Raw genomic sequence first — 16,192 nt, 5'->3', positions numbered from 1 at the left:
GGCCTCCCAGCAGGAGCTACAGCAAGAGCTACAGTTTTCTCCTCTTTGCTTGGGCGGTTTTGGAGCAGTCTGACTGGAGCTGCAGTTAATTTGGTTGAGCTGCCACAGAACAGGCCATTTATATGTAAAGGCCGCTGTGTGGAACCTGGGCGGGTTTGTAGAGTGTTCGGGGCGGGGTCTCAGGGCGTCACTAGGCTGGGGCGTGGCCAACGGCCATGGCTGCCTTCAGCCGTCTCTGCCTTTCCGCGTTTCCAAGTCCCCGTGTCCCGCGCTCCAGCGCAGCAAACCCTGATTGCTGGGCGCACCTCTGCAGAAAAGTCACTCTCACTCTCCGACCGATGGCCGAGAGTCCAGCTTCTCCCCGTAGGCGTCTGGGTCCCCCATGTGTCCCCAGAAACTGGAGTTCAGAGTGATCGGGAGTTTGTCTCCCTTCGGTTTGAAGAAAAGCCGCGTGCCCAGTCGCCCGCCGCCAGCCCACTTCGCGCGCGCCTCCGTACCTCAGCTCTCCAGCGTTTGCGCTCCCTTCTCTTCTTAGTTGTAAATCTACCACTCAGCCAGCTTTCCCGTGGTTCTGGGTGGTAGACGTTTTGTTTTTTAGTTGTATTTTTGAAATTGTTGTGTGAGGCTGCAGTTTAGTTGTTTAACTTTGCCACCATCTTGGTTCCTCCTTCCTGATACTCTTTTTTTATCCTGAAATATACACTTAGAAAAATGTATCTTATGCCTTTTGTTGGTAAACTCTCAGTTTTTGTGTGTCAAAAAAAATTTTTTTGTCCTATTTTTGAATGATGTTTTACCCAGAAATATAATTCTAGATTGACTTAAAGTCTCTCAGTACAACATTATTCTTTTATTGATTTTTCTGAGCAGTCTAATTGTCCCTTTGTGGATAATCTGACTCATTTTCTCTGCTTTATTTTAAAGATCACCTCTGGCCGAAACCGGTTTGGCTCAGTGGATAGAGCGTCGGCCTGCGGACTCAGGGGTCCCGGGTTCGATTCCGGTCGGGGGCATGTACCTTGGTTGCGGGCACATCCCCAGTGGGGGGTGTGCAGGAGGCAGCTGATAGATGTTTCTAACTCTCTATCCTTCTCTCTTCCTCTCTGTAGAAAATCAATAAAATATATTTTAAAAAAAAATAAAGATCACCTCTGTGTCTTTGGTGGTTTGCAGTTTTATATGATGTGTCTGGGTGTGGATTTCTTTTTTATTTATCTTCCTTGGGACTTGGTGTGTCTCCTAAATCTGAGGTCTTATGCCTTCTATCCATTCCGGAAACATTTCAGTCACTATCTCTTGTAATACTGCTTCTTTTCTATTTCTGTTCTTTCCTTCTGAAACTTTAATTAGGTGTGTGTTAACCTCTCTTTCAGGAGATGATTTTGTGAGATTTGGTGATTTAAAGATGTCTCTTAACCTCTCTTTTTTTTATCTTCTCTTTGTCTCTCCTTGCTGTTTCAGATCTGTCATTTTGTTTACTAATTCTGTCTCTGCTCCAATTAGATTTTTAAATGTTAAAGATTATATCTAGAAATTCTAGTAAGTTCATTTTTTCCTGTCTGCTAAGTAGTTTTTGTTTCTGGCCCATGTATTTAATGCCACTTTTTAATTCTGTAAACTTTAAAGTGTACTTAATTGTAAATTTATATTATGTATCTGTTAATACTAAAATGTGAACTTCTTGCAAGTTTGATTTTGTTGTCCATAGCTTTTGCTATTCTGGTGGTTTATTTCCTTTTGGTTTGATAAATTTTTTATCTGATATTTGGCTACTACTAGTACTTAGGAATCTCCTAGGGCAGTGGTCGGCAAACTGCGGCTCTGTTGACTAATGAGTTTGCCGACCACTGGGATAGGGGCTTAATCACAAGGAACAACAACAGCCTGTAATTATTGGAATCGAGAGTCTAGGTCAGTGGTCGGCAAACTCATTAGTCAACAGAGCCAAATATCAACAGTACAACGATTAAAATTTCTTTTGAGAGCCAAATTTTTTAAACTTAAACTAGATAGGTAGGTACATTGTTATTAACTTAATTAGGGTACTCCTAAGCTGGCCTTTGCTAAAAACTCAAGGGGCCAAAGAGCCGCATGTGGCCCGTGAGCCGCAGTTTGCCGACCACTGGTCTAGGTCAGTGGTTGGCAAACTCATTAGTCAACAGAGTGGCAAACCACGGCTCGTGAGCCGCAGTTTGCCGACCACTGTCCTGAGCTGAAGGTGTGTTTCATGACAGAAAATGTGCTTCTCTTTCTGATAGATGCCCAGAAACGGCTTAAGTTCATTTCTTGGCTTGAGGCTCCTGGTCCTTGCAAGAGTGTAAATTTATACTCAACTGAGAATAGGCTTGTAATTATGAATTTTCACGGGACTACATTCCAGTGAAGGCCTGGTTCAAAGAGTTTTTTTATTTGCTGTCTTTGTCAATGGAACACACACACACACACACACACACACACACACACACACACACACACACACACACACCCTTCACTTGAAAGGTGTGGCCTTTCAAGGGCATTCCTGGTTTTATGCAGTAGTCTCAATTACAGCTTTCACCACATCTGATAAAAATCAAAATTCAAGTGTGTAGATTCCAAGTTTAAGTTAAGGTCATGGCTTTAGCTCTTGCTTATTCTGATTTTTTTCAATAAAGCCATTCAACATTTTTTTTTCGAGCTAATTACTATTTTTCTGTTTTTGCCTCCTGTGGATTTCTTGTTGAGTTCAGCAGTGCATTTAAAAGAATATTTGTTGTATCTTGTCTGCCATATCTAAGTATTTGTAATGGAAGAAACGTTCATTTCTAGTCTTAACTAATTTTCAAAAGCAAAACCTCAGGTGATTTTTATAGACACTGGAGGTTTCCTTCCTTCCTTCCTTCCTTCCTTCCTTCCTTCCTTCCTTCCTTCCTTCCTTCCTTCCTTCCATTCTTATTTTTGTTGTTAATCCTCACCTAAGGATATTTTCCCATTGATTTTTTTAGGGAGAGTGGAATAGAGAGGGAAAAACAGAGAAACATCGATGTGAGAGAAACACATCAATTGGTTGCCTCCTGCACGGGCCCCAACCAGGGCCCGGGCCAGGGAGGAGCCTGCAACCAAGGCATGTGCCCTGACCAGAATTGAACCAGGGACCCTTTGGTCCACAGGCCGATGCTCTATCCATTGAGCCAAACCTGCTAGGGCTCCTTTCTTTGCTTTTATTATTTGACACTCTTACAGATGTCTCCATACCCCCTCCTTTGCCTGCCTCCACCCAGTCCCCTCCCCCCCCCCTTCCCTCTGGCTCTCACCACACTGTGGTCTACAGTATGTCTATGGGTTATGCATATATGTTCTTTGACTAATCCCTTCACTTTCTTTAATGCAGTCCCCCACCCCCAACAGCTGGCACTCTGCTCCATGTATCTACTCCCTCTGTTTCTATTTTTCTTTTTGGTTTATTTTGTTCACTAGAGTCCACATATAAGTGAAATCATATGGTATTTGTCTTTCTCTGATTGGATCATTTCACGTAGCATTAATACTCTCCAAGTCCATCCATGCTGTCACAAAAGGTAAGATTTCCTTCTTTTTTATGGCCGTGTAGTATTCCACTGTGTAAGTGTACCACAGCTTTCTTATCCATTCATCTACTGTTTCCAGTTCTTGACTATTGTAAATAACGCTGCCATGAACAAAGGAATACATACACACACACACACACACACACACATATTCTTTCACACTGGTGTTTCGGATTCATAGGATATATTGCCAGAAGTGGGATTTCTGGGTCCAAGGCAGTTCCATTTTTAATTTTTTTGAGGAAACTTTTTCCACAGTGGCATTCCCACCAACAGTGCGCTGGGGTTCCCTTTTCTCCAAATCCTCACCACCACTTGTTGTTTGTTGGTTTATTGATGGTAGCCTTTCTGGCAGGTGTGAAGTGATATCTCACTGTGGTTTTAATTCGCATCTCTCACGCTGGAGTTTGAGCACTATTGGGCTAGAGACGCAGCTGCCATTGCTTCTGGATGGGAAGTTGGCATTTGGTTACCTACCTGGTCCCTTGTCCTTTCCCAAACTCAAAGCCACTGTTACGTTTCATTCATATTAATTAAATTGGCATTTGTAGTCTACCAATTTCTGTTTAATGGTGTTATTGATACAGAACAAACCCATATTGAGTTTCAAACAACTTAAAATTAGACTTTGAAATATGTTATCTTTTCTCAGTCACAGATTATTTTCCACATCTATATTCAATCATTAGCTAAGTACATTTTTTTTTAAAGTTAGGATGATAGTCTCAATCTGTTTTTCTTTTCAAAATTAGCATGATATAGTCCTAGAAATTTAGATCTTTGATCATCTGGTTTTAAGAAACAAAGAGCCATTCAAGTGAACTCAAGAAAAGAGAGGCTGTTGTGAAAGACACATGTGCTGTGGAACTGGAGAGTTGTCAGGACCTCAGGGCAGCTTTGGAAATCTGTTCCTTCCTCAGTCTCTGTTATTCTCTCTGCATGTGTTGTGTTCTCTGCTCTTATTGACTGCCTTCTCAATCGTATCTTTCCTGTTTCTTCAAAACTTCACTTTGCCCAAGGTCCTGCTAGCTGAGGCACTGGCACAATTTTATGGCATCATTTTCTCATTGGGTTACATTGTATGGCGGCACTATTTCCCAGAATTTCCAAGTTCAGACTTTTTGAACCTTTATGTCTAATACAGTTGTTCACTAGCCACACATGACTATTACGTCAGAAATAAAATAATGTATAGGATCTGTATGCTGATAATTGTGAAACACCAATGAAAGATATCAAAGAAAATCTGAATAGAAAGTGTTCATGCACTACTTTGCTTGAAGACTCTATAAATAGGCAAAGATGTCAGTTCTCCCCAAATTGGACCTACCAATTTAATCCAATTCCAGTCAGAATCCCAGCGAGTTTTTTATAAATATAGACAGGCTAATTATCAAATTTACATGGAAAGGCAAAAGACTAGAGTAACTAAAGCAGTTTCGGAAAAGAAAATATTGCAGGAATCACAATATCTGTTTTTAAAACGTTACTATAAAGCTACAGTAATCAAGGGTGTGTGTGGTATTGGCAAGGGATCGACATAATATCTATGGAGCCATATAGAATCCAGAAATAGACCCACTCAAATATAGCCAGTTTATTTTGTCAAAGGTGAAAGGTAATTCATTGGAGGAAGGATAGTCTTTTCAACAAATATAGGATGTCCCCAAAAGTGTATACACACACTTTGAATAATTATAAAGGCAGTGTTTATTAAACTATATTTCATTTTCAAAATTGAGCTATCAGCTGTTAAAGTATGTATACATTTTTGGGGATAGCCTGTACTTTGGAACATTTGGATAGATAAATGCAAAAAAAAAAAAAAAAAAAGAACCTTGACTAAACTGTACACCTAAAAAATTAACTTAAAACCTATCATAAATCTAAATGTAAAACTTGTTCTTTTAGAAGAAAACATAGGAGAGTATTGTTATGGCTTTGGGTTAAGCAAAAAGATGTTGGACACCAAAGCACAATATGTAAAAGAAAACAGTGATAAATTAGGCTTCATCAAAAGTAAAAAATGTTGCTCTGTGTATTAGTTTGCTAGGGCTGCCATAACAAAATGCCACAGGTGGCATGGCTTAAACCAGGGGTCCTCAAACTTTTTAAACAGGGGGCCAGTTCACTGTCCCTCAGACCATTGGAGGGCCGGACTATAGTTTAAAAAAAAACTATGAACAAATTCCTATGCACACTGCACATATCTTATTTTGAAGTAAAAAAACAAAACGGCAAAAACACCTGCATGTGGCCCGCGGGCCGTAGTTTGAGGACGCCTGCCTTAAACAATAGAAATCTTGCTCTCTCACAGTTCTGGAGACTGGCAGTCCAAGGTCAAGGTGTTGGTGTCTCCTGAGGCTTCTCTCCTTGGATTGCAGGTGACTGACTGCCTCTTGCTTTGTTCTCACATGGACTTTCCTCTGTATGTGCACATCTCTGCTGTCCCTTCCTCTTCTAATAAGAACACTAGTCCTGTTGAAATAGGATTCGCCCATATAGCTTCATTTAACCTTAATGACCCTTTAAAGGCCCTATCTCAAAATACAATCACATTCTAAGGTGCTGGGGTTAGGATTTCAACATATAAATTTGAGGGATGCACAGTTCAGTCCATGATACTCTGCAAAAGACACTGTTAAGGGAATGCAAAGACAAGCTATAGACTGGGAGCAAATGTTTGCATATCATATACTTGACAAAGAACTTACATATACTCACAAAACTCAACAATATGAACATAAACATTTTAGTTAAAACATGGACAAAAAAAACTGGAAGACACTTCACCAAAGGGTGGCAAATAAGCCATTAATAATCATTAGTCGTTAGGGAAATGCAAACAAAAACCACGATGAGATACCATTAAACACCTGTTAGAAGGGCGCCAATAAAAAGTACAATACCAGCTACTGGCAAGGACGTGGAAGAACTGCAACTCTCATACATCGCTGCTGGACATGAACAACGGTACAGCAACTCTGGAAAGAGTTTGACAGATTCTTATAAAGTTAAACATATACCCATCATCTGGGTATTTTGTAACTTGTACACAGCTATATATAGCAGCTCGATTCATATTTGCCAAAAAGTGAAAATAGCCAATATGTCCTTCCACTGGTAATGGATAAACTATGGTATATTCATACAATGGAATACTACTCAACAAGAAAAAATGAACAAACTAGTAATACATATAGCAACTTGGCGAAAGAAGACAGTCTCAAAAATAACATAGCGAATGATTTAATTTATATGAAATTCTTGAAAAGACAAAACTATGCTGGCAGAGTTCAAAATAGTGATTGCCAGGGGTTGAGGTAAGGAAAGATAGAACTTTCAAGGGAGTTTCTGTTCCCAGACAATGGTGGTGATGGTTACACATATCTCTACATGTGTCCTAACAACTAGAACTATATTTTCAAAAGTTGATTTTTTTCTAGTTATAAACTAAGTCCCAGGGGTGTAACATACAACATGGTGACTATAGTGAACAAAACTGTAGTGTATATTTGAAAGATACTAAGAGTAGATCTTAAAAATTCTCATTATAAGAAAACAAAGTTGTAACTATATATGATGTGATGGATCTTAACTAAACTTATTATAATCATTACCAGAGGCCCGGTGCACGAAATTTGTGCATGGGGGGGGGGGGGGGCGGGGCGGGTGTCCCTCAGCCCAACCTGCACCCTCTCCAATCTGGGACCCCTTGAGGGATGTCCGACTGCCCGTTTAGGCCCGACGGGCAGTCGGACATCCCTCTCACAATCCAGGACTTCTGGCTCCCAATCGCTCACCTGCCTGCCAGCCTGATCACCCCCTAACCACTGCCCTGCCACCCTGATCAACACCTAACTGCTCCCCTGCCAGCCTGATTGCCCCTAACTGTCCTCCCCTGCACGCCTGGTCGCCCCCAACTGCCCTCCCCTGCAGGCCTGGTCCCTCCCAAATGCCCTCCCCTGCACGCCTGGTCCCCCCACCCCAACTGCCCTCTTCTGCAGGCCTGGTCCCCCCCAACTGCCCTCCCCTGCAGGCCTGGTCACCCCTAACTGTCCTCCCCTGCAGGCCTGGTCCCCCCAATTGCCCTCCCCTGCAGGCCTGGGTCCCCCCCAACTGTCCTCCCCTGCAGGCCTGATTGCCATCAACTGCCCTCCCCTGCAGTCCTGGTCCCTCCCAACTGCCCTCCCCTGCAGGCCTGGTCCCCCCGCAACTACCCTCCCCTGCAGGCCTGGTTTCTCCTAACTGTCCTCCCCTGCAGGCCTGGTCCCCCCCAATTGCACTCCCCTGCAGGCCTGGGTCCCCCCCAACTGTCCTCCCCTGCAGGCCTGATCGCCATCAACTGCCCTCCTCTGCAGGCCTGGTCCCTCCCAACTGTCCTACCCTGCTGGCCATCTTGTGGTGGCCATCTTGTGTCCACATAAGGGCGGCCATCTTGTGTGTTGGAGTGTTGGTCAGTTTGCATATTACCTCTTTATTATATAGGATGCCATATATACATATATCAAATCATTATCTCGTACACCTAAAACTAACCCAGGGTTATGTGTCAATTTAAAAAAAATTTTAATTCCCAAGTTGATATACTTTATTTCATACATAAATAATTAAATAAAATTTAGTTCCTTAGTTGTACTAGCCACATTTCAGTTTATCAATAGCTGCATGTGACATGGGGTTACTGTATTAGACAGTACAGATCTAGAACATTTTCATCAACGCAGAAAGTTTTACTGGACTGTGCTGCTTTACAGCAGGGTTCTGTTTTTCTGGTAAAGGGCTAGAAAGTAAATACTTCCGATTTTGTGGGCCATTTGCTCTATCTCAGCTATTCAGTTCTACCATTGTATTGTAAAAGCAGCCATGACCCTAATACTTAAATGAACATGGCTGTATTCCAATAAAACCGCATTGATAGAAACAGTCATGTCTGCCGATCCCTATTTTTGAGATTTGATAGGTCTATTTCCTTTTTTCATGTCAGCTCAGAGTGACCTTATAATTTATCATAGTAAATAAAAATTTAATTGTAAATTTGAGAGTGAAAATGGCCACTATTAATAGACATAAACTGGGATTGTCTTGGCCAAACCAGGGATGTATGTCACCCTGGCTATCAATCTTCCTATGTGATTGCCCTGGTGGTAGGCTTACTAGTACTATACCTAGTCCATGTAACGGTGGAAAAGCAAACAAAACTATTTCTTCAGCAGCGGCTGTGGGTTAGCCATTTCCCTTTGAAAGGTAGTATTTATATGGGAGACACCCTGAAGTTTGGCCCGCCCAATATACTCAAAATAGCCTGTTTTCTGTCCCTGTGCCTTGCTCATGCTTTTCTTTCTATGCCCTCTTTCCCATCCCTCTTATGTGTTCTAATCCAGCCCATCTTTCAAACCTCTGCTTGAATGGTATCTCCTTCATAAAACCATCCCTGTAATACCCCTTTCAGACTTAGAAGCTGGTATTTATACTTCATAAAACTCAAAGGGCTCAGTCTTCGATGAGGTCCCAAAATCTGGCTGAACATCAGAAGTGTCTTGATAGCTTTAAATACAGATTTCTGGGGTGATGAAAACATTAAAGGATTAGATAGTAGTAATAGTTATATAACTATTATAAAAACCACTAGATTGTACATATTAAAAGAGTGAACTTTATGATATGTAAATTATCCTATATAATATACTAAATATACTAAAAACCACTAGATTGTACATATTAAAAGAGTGAACTTTATGATATGTAAATTATCCTATATAATAAAAGGATAATATGCATATCGACCGAACAGTGGAACGACAGGTCGCTATGGTGCGCACTGACTACCAGGGGGCAGACACTCAATGCAGGAACGGCCCCCTGGTGGTCACTGCGCTCCCACAGGAGGAGCTCCCCTCAGCCACAAGCCGGGCTGACAGCTGTGAGCTCAGCAGCAGTAATGGGAGCTTCTCCCAGCACTAAGGATGTCCAACTGCAGCTAAGGCCGGTTCCTCATGGGGAGTGGGCCTAAACCACAGTCGGATGTCCCCCGAGGGCTCCTGGGCTGTCAGAGGGATGTCTGACTGCCAGCTTAGGCCCAATCCCCCAGAGAGCGGGCCTAAGCCGGCAGGTGGACATCCCCCGAGGGGTCCCAGACTGCAAGAGGGTGCAGGCTGGGCTGAGGGACCCCACCTCCCCAAGTGCACGAATTTTCGTGCACTGGGCCTCTAGTGTCCAAAGAATGGTTTTATAAAAGTGTTATATTTAGTGAAAAATTTAAATTCTCTGACAAGGAATTTGAATGTTTGTCTTTAAAGCATTGGTGTGTATGCCTGAAACATTTTAAACTCAAGAACATCCCTTGGAGCCCTAACTGGTTTTGCTCAGTGGATAGAGTGTCGGCCTGCGGACTCAAGGGTCCCAGGTTTGATTCCAGTCAAGGGCATGTACCTTGGTTGCGGGCACATACCCAGTAGGGATTGTGCAGGAGGCAGCTGATCGATGCTTCTCTCTCATCGATGTTTCTAACTCTCTATCCCTCTCCCTTTCTCTCTGTAAAAAAATCAATATATATATATATATAAATATATATATATATTATATTTTTTTTTTTTTTTTAAAAGAATACTTGGAGAGCATGTGAAGAATGGTGGACAAGTCTGTGATGGTGGCAGAAGAGGTCTAGGTCCTTAAGAATATTTATCTTCAGTTTTCTGCCCTGAACAAGTCTGAAAACTTGTTATTGACACTGAATTAGAAAATTCTAACTCTACACATGGTGATATTTTACAGTATTTATCTTGCTCGTGTTCTTTTATTCTAATAAATTGCTCTAGGTCAGTGGCCGGCAAACTCAGTAGTCAACAGAGCCAAATATCAACAGTACAACGATTGAAATTTCTTTTGAGAGCCAAATTTTTTAAACTTAAACTTCTTCTAACGCCACTTCTTCAAAATAGACTCTCCCAGGCCGTGGTATTTTGTGGAAGAGCCACACTCAAGGGGCCAAAGAGCCCCATGTGGCTCACGAGCCGCAGTTTGCCGACCACGGCTCTAGGTGATTTAAAAAAAGACTAGTAGTTACAGGGTATTAGAGATAATATTTTGAAGTTTACCTCAGTGTGTCACCTTGACCGTAGTAAATTTAGAGACAGCTAACTATGATTTATTTTAGCCAGAAGAGCAAGATTCTTGATGACTCATGTGCTTTAAAGACATTTTATTAATAAGCATATGGATTTTGATGTGTAAAAGCCCAAATTTGTTTTCTGAGCATTTAAATTATTCTTCCCTTCTTTTTGTGAATATTCTTATTTCTGTCAAATAAGTTACATATTGGAAAACATTTCAGAAGGCAAAGATTTTAGCTGTCTTGTTTTCTGATTTACTAGAGAACCATAATTTTAAAACTGTTGTTATCCTTTAGAAAATTCTAGACTGATTTAGATTTTTAAAAAGTCAAAAGTCAGGCCTATATTAAATATTGACTTTAATAAACTGTCATAGTTTTTGTTGTTGTTGTTGTTGTTAAATATGTGCTGGTGTTAACTATTAATAAGTCCATTTTTAGAAGAGTGTATTGTGTACAGCAACCATTTTGGACAGACACTTTGTGTAACATGTTGTCAATAGAGAGTGTGCCCTCTTGTGGTCAGTTGGGAACAAAATTTCATCTATAAAAATAATCCTAGCTTTCTATTGGTTCACATTTTCTCAGCTATTTCATAATGAAATAACTCGCATTCCGAATCTTCTTTCATAAACAAAACAAAACCATGACAGGATTTTTAAATGGAGAATTAAGAATTTGAGAGAGGAGTATCTTGTCTTATTTTATTTGGACAAGTGCTAAAAAAGATGTGGATTGAAGGACGATGTATTAATATCAGGGAGGAGCCTAACAGAGAAAAGATAATGAAGTGTAAGAAAAGGCAAGTAGTTTTGATTGTATTTGAGAAGATTTATGACTAACATTGATGTGATATACCTGAATATTTTACAGTTACACTCTGCCCCCTTTACGAAATGTTTCCAGAATGATATTCTGATTTTCTTTTTTATTGGTGTGTGTGTGTGTGTGCGCGCGCGCGCGCGCGCGTGTGTGTGTTTGTATATCTTCTCATCCTACAGAAGGCAAAAAATACTTATCTAGCACTATCTATTTGAAATGTCTATCTCATTTAATGGAAATTAAATTTACTTTGAAATAACAGTTCATATCTGCTTTGCACTGCCTGTCATAAGTTGGCATCATAAGTGTTTATTAATTATGGGGATTTAAGGAATTAATTTTCCCTGCAAATTTTATTGTAATTTTCTTCTTAATTTGTGTAAGGAGATCTTTTAGTACCTTTGTTGTTTTCTGAGTTAAAAGGTTAAATTTCACATTTCAGCAATGGCTGTGTCCCATATCCAGCTACCTTTCTATATCCTTGGCTGATATTTTTAATGCCTCAGTATTCTTAGCATTCCACTATTGGTGCTATTATCATCCCTTTTGAGTGACCCACTGATCTTCACCAGTTCATTAATTATGAGTGCTTCAACTAAGAATAATTCTGGTCACATGAATGGATCTTTCTGTGATCAGAGAATCACATGTATTGGTCTTCATTGGTTGATATGAAAATTAATTTATTAAGTTTTAGTTTATAGTTCAAATATTATATGTTATAATAGTTTAAAAGTTCTTATGCAATTAAAGAACATTTTAAATTGACAAAGAATTACTGCCATTTAATACAACTTGAAAGACAGTTTCTGTCTGTAATTTTTAAAGTGATTTTTAATATGTGGCTTATAAAAATACATTTGGTTTGTATTGAACTGCAGTGATTTGATTGCGCCATCAGGTGTGTTTAAACAGATACACAGGGACTGTTTTCATGGTTATATAATTATGTTAGCTTTTCATATTCCAAGGTTTTTAAATTAACAAGTTTAAAAATAGTTAATAAATTCAAAATGTTAACCAGGCTGAATGAATGGCAATAGAGTGTAATGCTTTAAAGCTCAGACTCTGAAGTCAGACTGCCTGGGTCGGGATCCCAGCAGTCATGTACCAGCTGTCATGGCCTTAGCAAGTTCTTTAACTTCTCTGTGCCTCCGTTTTCGCATATGCAACACGGGAATAATAGTAGTATCTATTTCATAAGATTGTTTTGAGGATTAAATGAATTAATATAAAAACACTTAGAATAGTGCCTGGTACATAATAAGGCTTATGTGTATGTTAGCTATTATTATCATTATTGTAAAATGTATGCTTAAATTAATAATGAAATTCACTGTAAAGAATATAGTGTTTGTTTTGTAAGTGTAAATCACTTTTGCAGTTATTGCTTTAAAAATATTTCCATGTAATTGAAAATAAACAGCTAATGACATTTTTTAAAATTTTTAATGAAAGCTTTTTTCCACAATTATCTTTTCTTTTCTTTTTTTTTTTTTTAGGCACGGAATGTTAACACTGGTGAATTGGCAGCAATTAAAGTAATAAAGTTGGAACCAGGTAAATTAATTGAAATTTGATGTTTCTTATTGCTGTATGCAACTAGATGTCTTTAAGGCTTATTTTAATGATGTTTCATTAGCATTCTCTTATTGTTCCCAGTATTTTCTGGGAAATAGAAGTGGTATCTACTCTTTCCTACACCTCTTTGAGACTTGAAGACGTCTTGTTCAACCTGTCCCTAAAAAATAATTAATAATTGGGGGAAGGGGAAAACTCCTGAAGAGACTCGGCTCCTTCTGAGCCAGTGGTCGGCAAACTCATTAGTCAACAGAGCCAGATATCAACAGTACAACGATTAAAATCTCTTTTGAGAGCCAAATTTTAAACTTAAACTTCTTCTAACGCCACTTCTTCAAAATAGACTCGCCCAAGCCGTGGTATTTTGTGGAAGAGCCACACTCAAGGGGTCCAAGAGCTGCATGTGGCTCGCGAGCCGCAGTTTGCCGACCACGGTTCTGAGCTCAATTGAGCAAACTTGTCACAAACTGACAGTGGTGTGTCCCCCGGTTAACAGTGTCCTGCGGTGAGGGGGCAGTGTGCAGTGGAAAGAGGTGAACTGAGATTTGGGTGGTTTAGTCCAGTTCTTTGTGTCCCACTCTCTTGCTCTGTGAACTTGGGCAAGTAACTTCACTTCCTGAGTCTCACTTTTCTCAATAGACCTAGCTCTCACATTTTGTCTTAGTAGTTACTTTCCAACTTTATTGTAAAGCCTCTAGGACTACTCCTTGTTTTTTGTCAGTTTCAACTCTCTTCTACCCCTGAATTCCTCCCACCTCCTGCAAAGCCCTTAGCTTTCTGAGTTAACTGTATACCCTATTATTTATCCACTCTTAAAAACCCCATTTATCCTTTTCTTTCCTGTCATAAGCAAGTAATTGTGTTAGTGTCAAAATTGAGTTCGAGAGCAATGACGCTGCCTTTCTGATGGCTTCTTCCACTACAAACTGATAATATGAATTTATTGGTAAAATAGGTTTTAGCTTCAGCATAACAGAAATCCACTCAAAATATTTTTGAAGGCGGGGGGACTTCTTTTGTCAAAAGGCCAGGTCATAAAATACTTTAGGCTTTGTGGACCACCTGTGGTCTCTGTATACAGTTCTCCCTCTCTCCTACCTCTCTCCCTGTTAAAGTGGAAAAACCATTCTCAGCAAAGCAAAGCGAGCCACCTGCTGCTGTACTTTGCTCACCCTGATTTAGATTAACAGTACACTTTTTACAAGTGCCATTAAGATGAAATTTGAAGGATAGATCAAACCACACTGAAATATAATGAATAAAAAAAAGCTTTTTCATTTATACCTATTTACAGATTTTATATAGTCTAATTTTATTCTAACATCACAAAATAGTTTTTTTCTTTTCTCTGAGTCCCCTACTCTTCAGTTTATTATAAGAAATTTAATGGGATAATTGAAATTGGTGAAATCTTGGATTAAAAAAATTAAAAATTTGGCATTTGAAGCAGGGCCTTCAATTTTAGTTATTAATAAATACTTACTTGATGGGAATAGTCTCTAATCAGAAGTAGTTTGTACATACATCATCCTTCAAATCAGTTAGTGCAGTGGTTCTCAACCTTTCTAATGCCGTGACCCTTTAATACAGTTCCTCATGTTGTGGTGACCCCCAACCATAAAATTATTTTCGTTGCCACTTCATAACTGTAATTTTGCTACTGTTATGAATCGTAATGTAAATATCTGTGTTTTCCGATGGTCTTAGGAGACCCTGCTAGCGGTCCTCAACCTGTGGGTCGCGACACACAGATTGAGAACCGCTGCTGTAGAGCCTAAGACCATCAGAAAACACAGATATTTACATTACGATTCATTAACAGTAGCAAAATTACAGTTATGAAGTAGCAACGAAAATAATTTTATGGTTGGGGGTCACCACAACATGAGGAACTGTATTAAAGGGTCGCAGCATTAGAAAGGTTGAGAACCACTGGTTTAGTGCCTTCTTTCTCAGGAAGTCTAGTAGGTACTCAGTAAATATTTATTGGATAAATCAAATTAATGAAGATGTGAGACTAAGAAGATATCTTAGAGATGGGTTGGTTTAAACCATGACAGTTTTGCTAATAAATAGCTAACATTTATTCACACTTATTTTGTGCCAGGCCCTGTTCTAAGTGCTTTACATTTGTTGACTCATTTAATCCTTATAGTATTCTCTTTTTTAAAATAAGGACACAAAGCACTGTTTCTTGCCCTAATTAGTGGCAAGCTGAGATTTGAACCCTGGCAATATAGCCTACTCTTTCACCACTCTCAGAAGTTGGTAGTGGTGTGGGAACTGTATTATCAGGTTTAGTTGGATGTTTACTTAATTACTCACACACAGTTTCCTAGAACTACCATAGTATATGAAAAATCTTTAGAGGTAGAGCCACCACTTAACAAGCTAAGTGAGTTTTATTCACATTTAATGAGTACTAAATGAGTTTCTTGGGGTAAGATGTGTTTCTTCAAAACCAGTATATTTGCTCAAGTTGGACATATTTTGTGGCAAAATTGATGCATAATAAACAAACCAAAAGATAAGCCAGCAAATAAATGTCTTTATGAAGAGTATAATGTAATCAGTTTAATTAGCAAGCTGTTCTTCACATTCTGGAGTACAATGGAGACAGTAATCTCAAGTAACTAATAGAGAGAGTGAAAAGCTGCCTGGCCATTTATCAGTCTGGAGTAACAGACAGATAAAGTCTCACAAACAGTATTTCTCCCAAGAATGGTGCAGCTGGCAAGTATCCTAACAACTCCTGTCTTTGAGTGACTGTGGCTTGCTTACTCTCTGAGAAACTTTGTTCTAAAAAATCATAGACTACCAAAAACTTGGCTATGTGTAATTATATCAACAAGAATCAAACCTCCCCCTCTTCCTTGTCATTTTGACATAGAGAGGCACTCTTGATTTACAGCCGAGATGCACAGCTTCAGATAAGGGGTTTCTGGACACAGCATCTACATCTATCTTAACTTCTCTGTTCCTGAGGAAAGAGGACCTTGGCTTCACTTTTGGCAGTCTAGTCCTAAAGTAGAGTCCTTTAGGACTAGGACTAGACTCTGCTTTGCTCTAAGCCTACTAAAAGGCTGCTTCGTTTAAATGTCACCTAAACCCC

The 16,192-nt window shown here is 39.7% G+C and overlaps 1 protein-coding gene across 2 annotated transcripts in view; it reads left to right on the top strand.

Annotated features, from left to right (window-relative positions):
- Nucleotides 1-16,192, top strand: part of MAP4K3 (mitogen-activated protein kinase kinase kinase kinase 3) — a 117,524-nt gene that overhangs the window by 34,159 nt on the left and 67,173 nt on the right. For both annotated transcript variants that reach the window (XM_008162218.3, XM_008162217.3), the window contains exon 2: nt 13,002-13,059. In XM_008162218.3, the coding sequence (XP_008160440.2) occupies nt 13,002-13,059 (58 nt within the window). The remainder of the gene's footprint in view (nt 1-13,001; nt 13,060-16,192) is intronic.

This window comes from Eptesicus fuscus, chromosome 16 (genome assembly GCF_027574615.1).
Source record: "Eptesicus fuscus isolate TK198812 chromosome 16, DD_ASM_mEF_20220401, whole genome shotgun sequence".
NCBI classification, from domain to species: Eukaryota; Metazoa; Chordata; class Mammalia; order Chiroptera; family Vespertilionidae; genus Eptesicus; species Eptesicus fuscus.
This window is presented reverse-complemented; position numbering and strand designations above follow the sequence as displayed.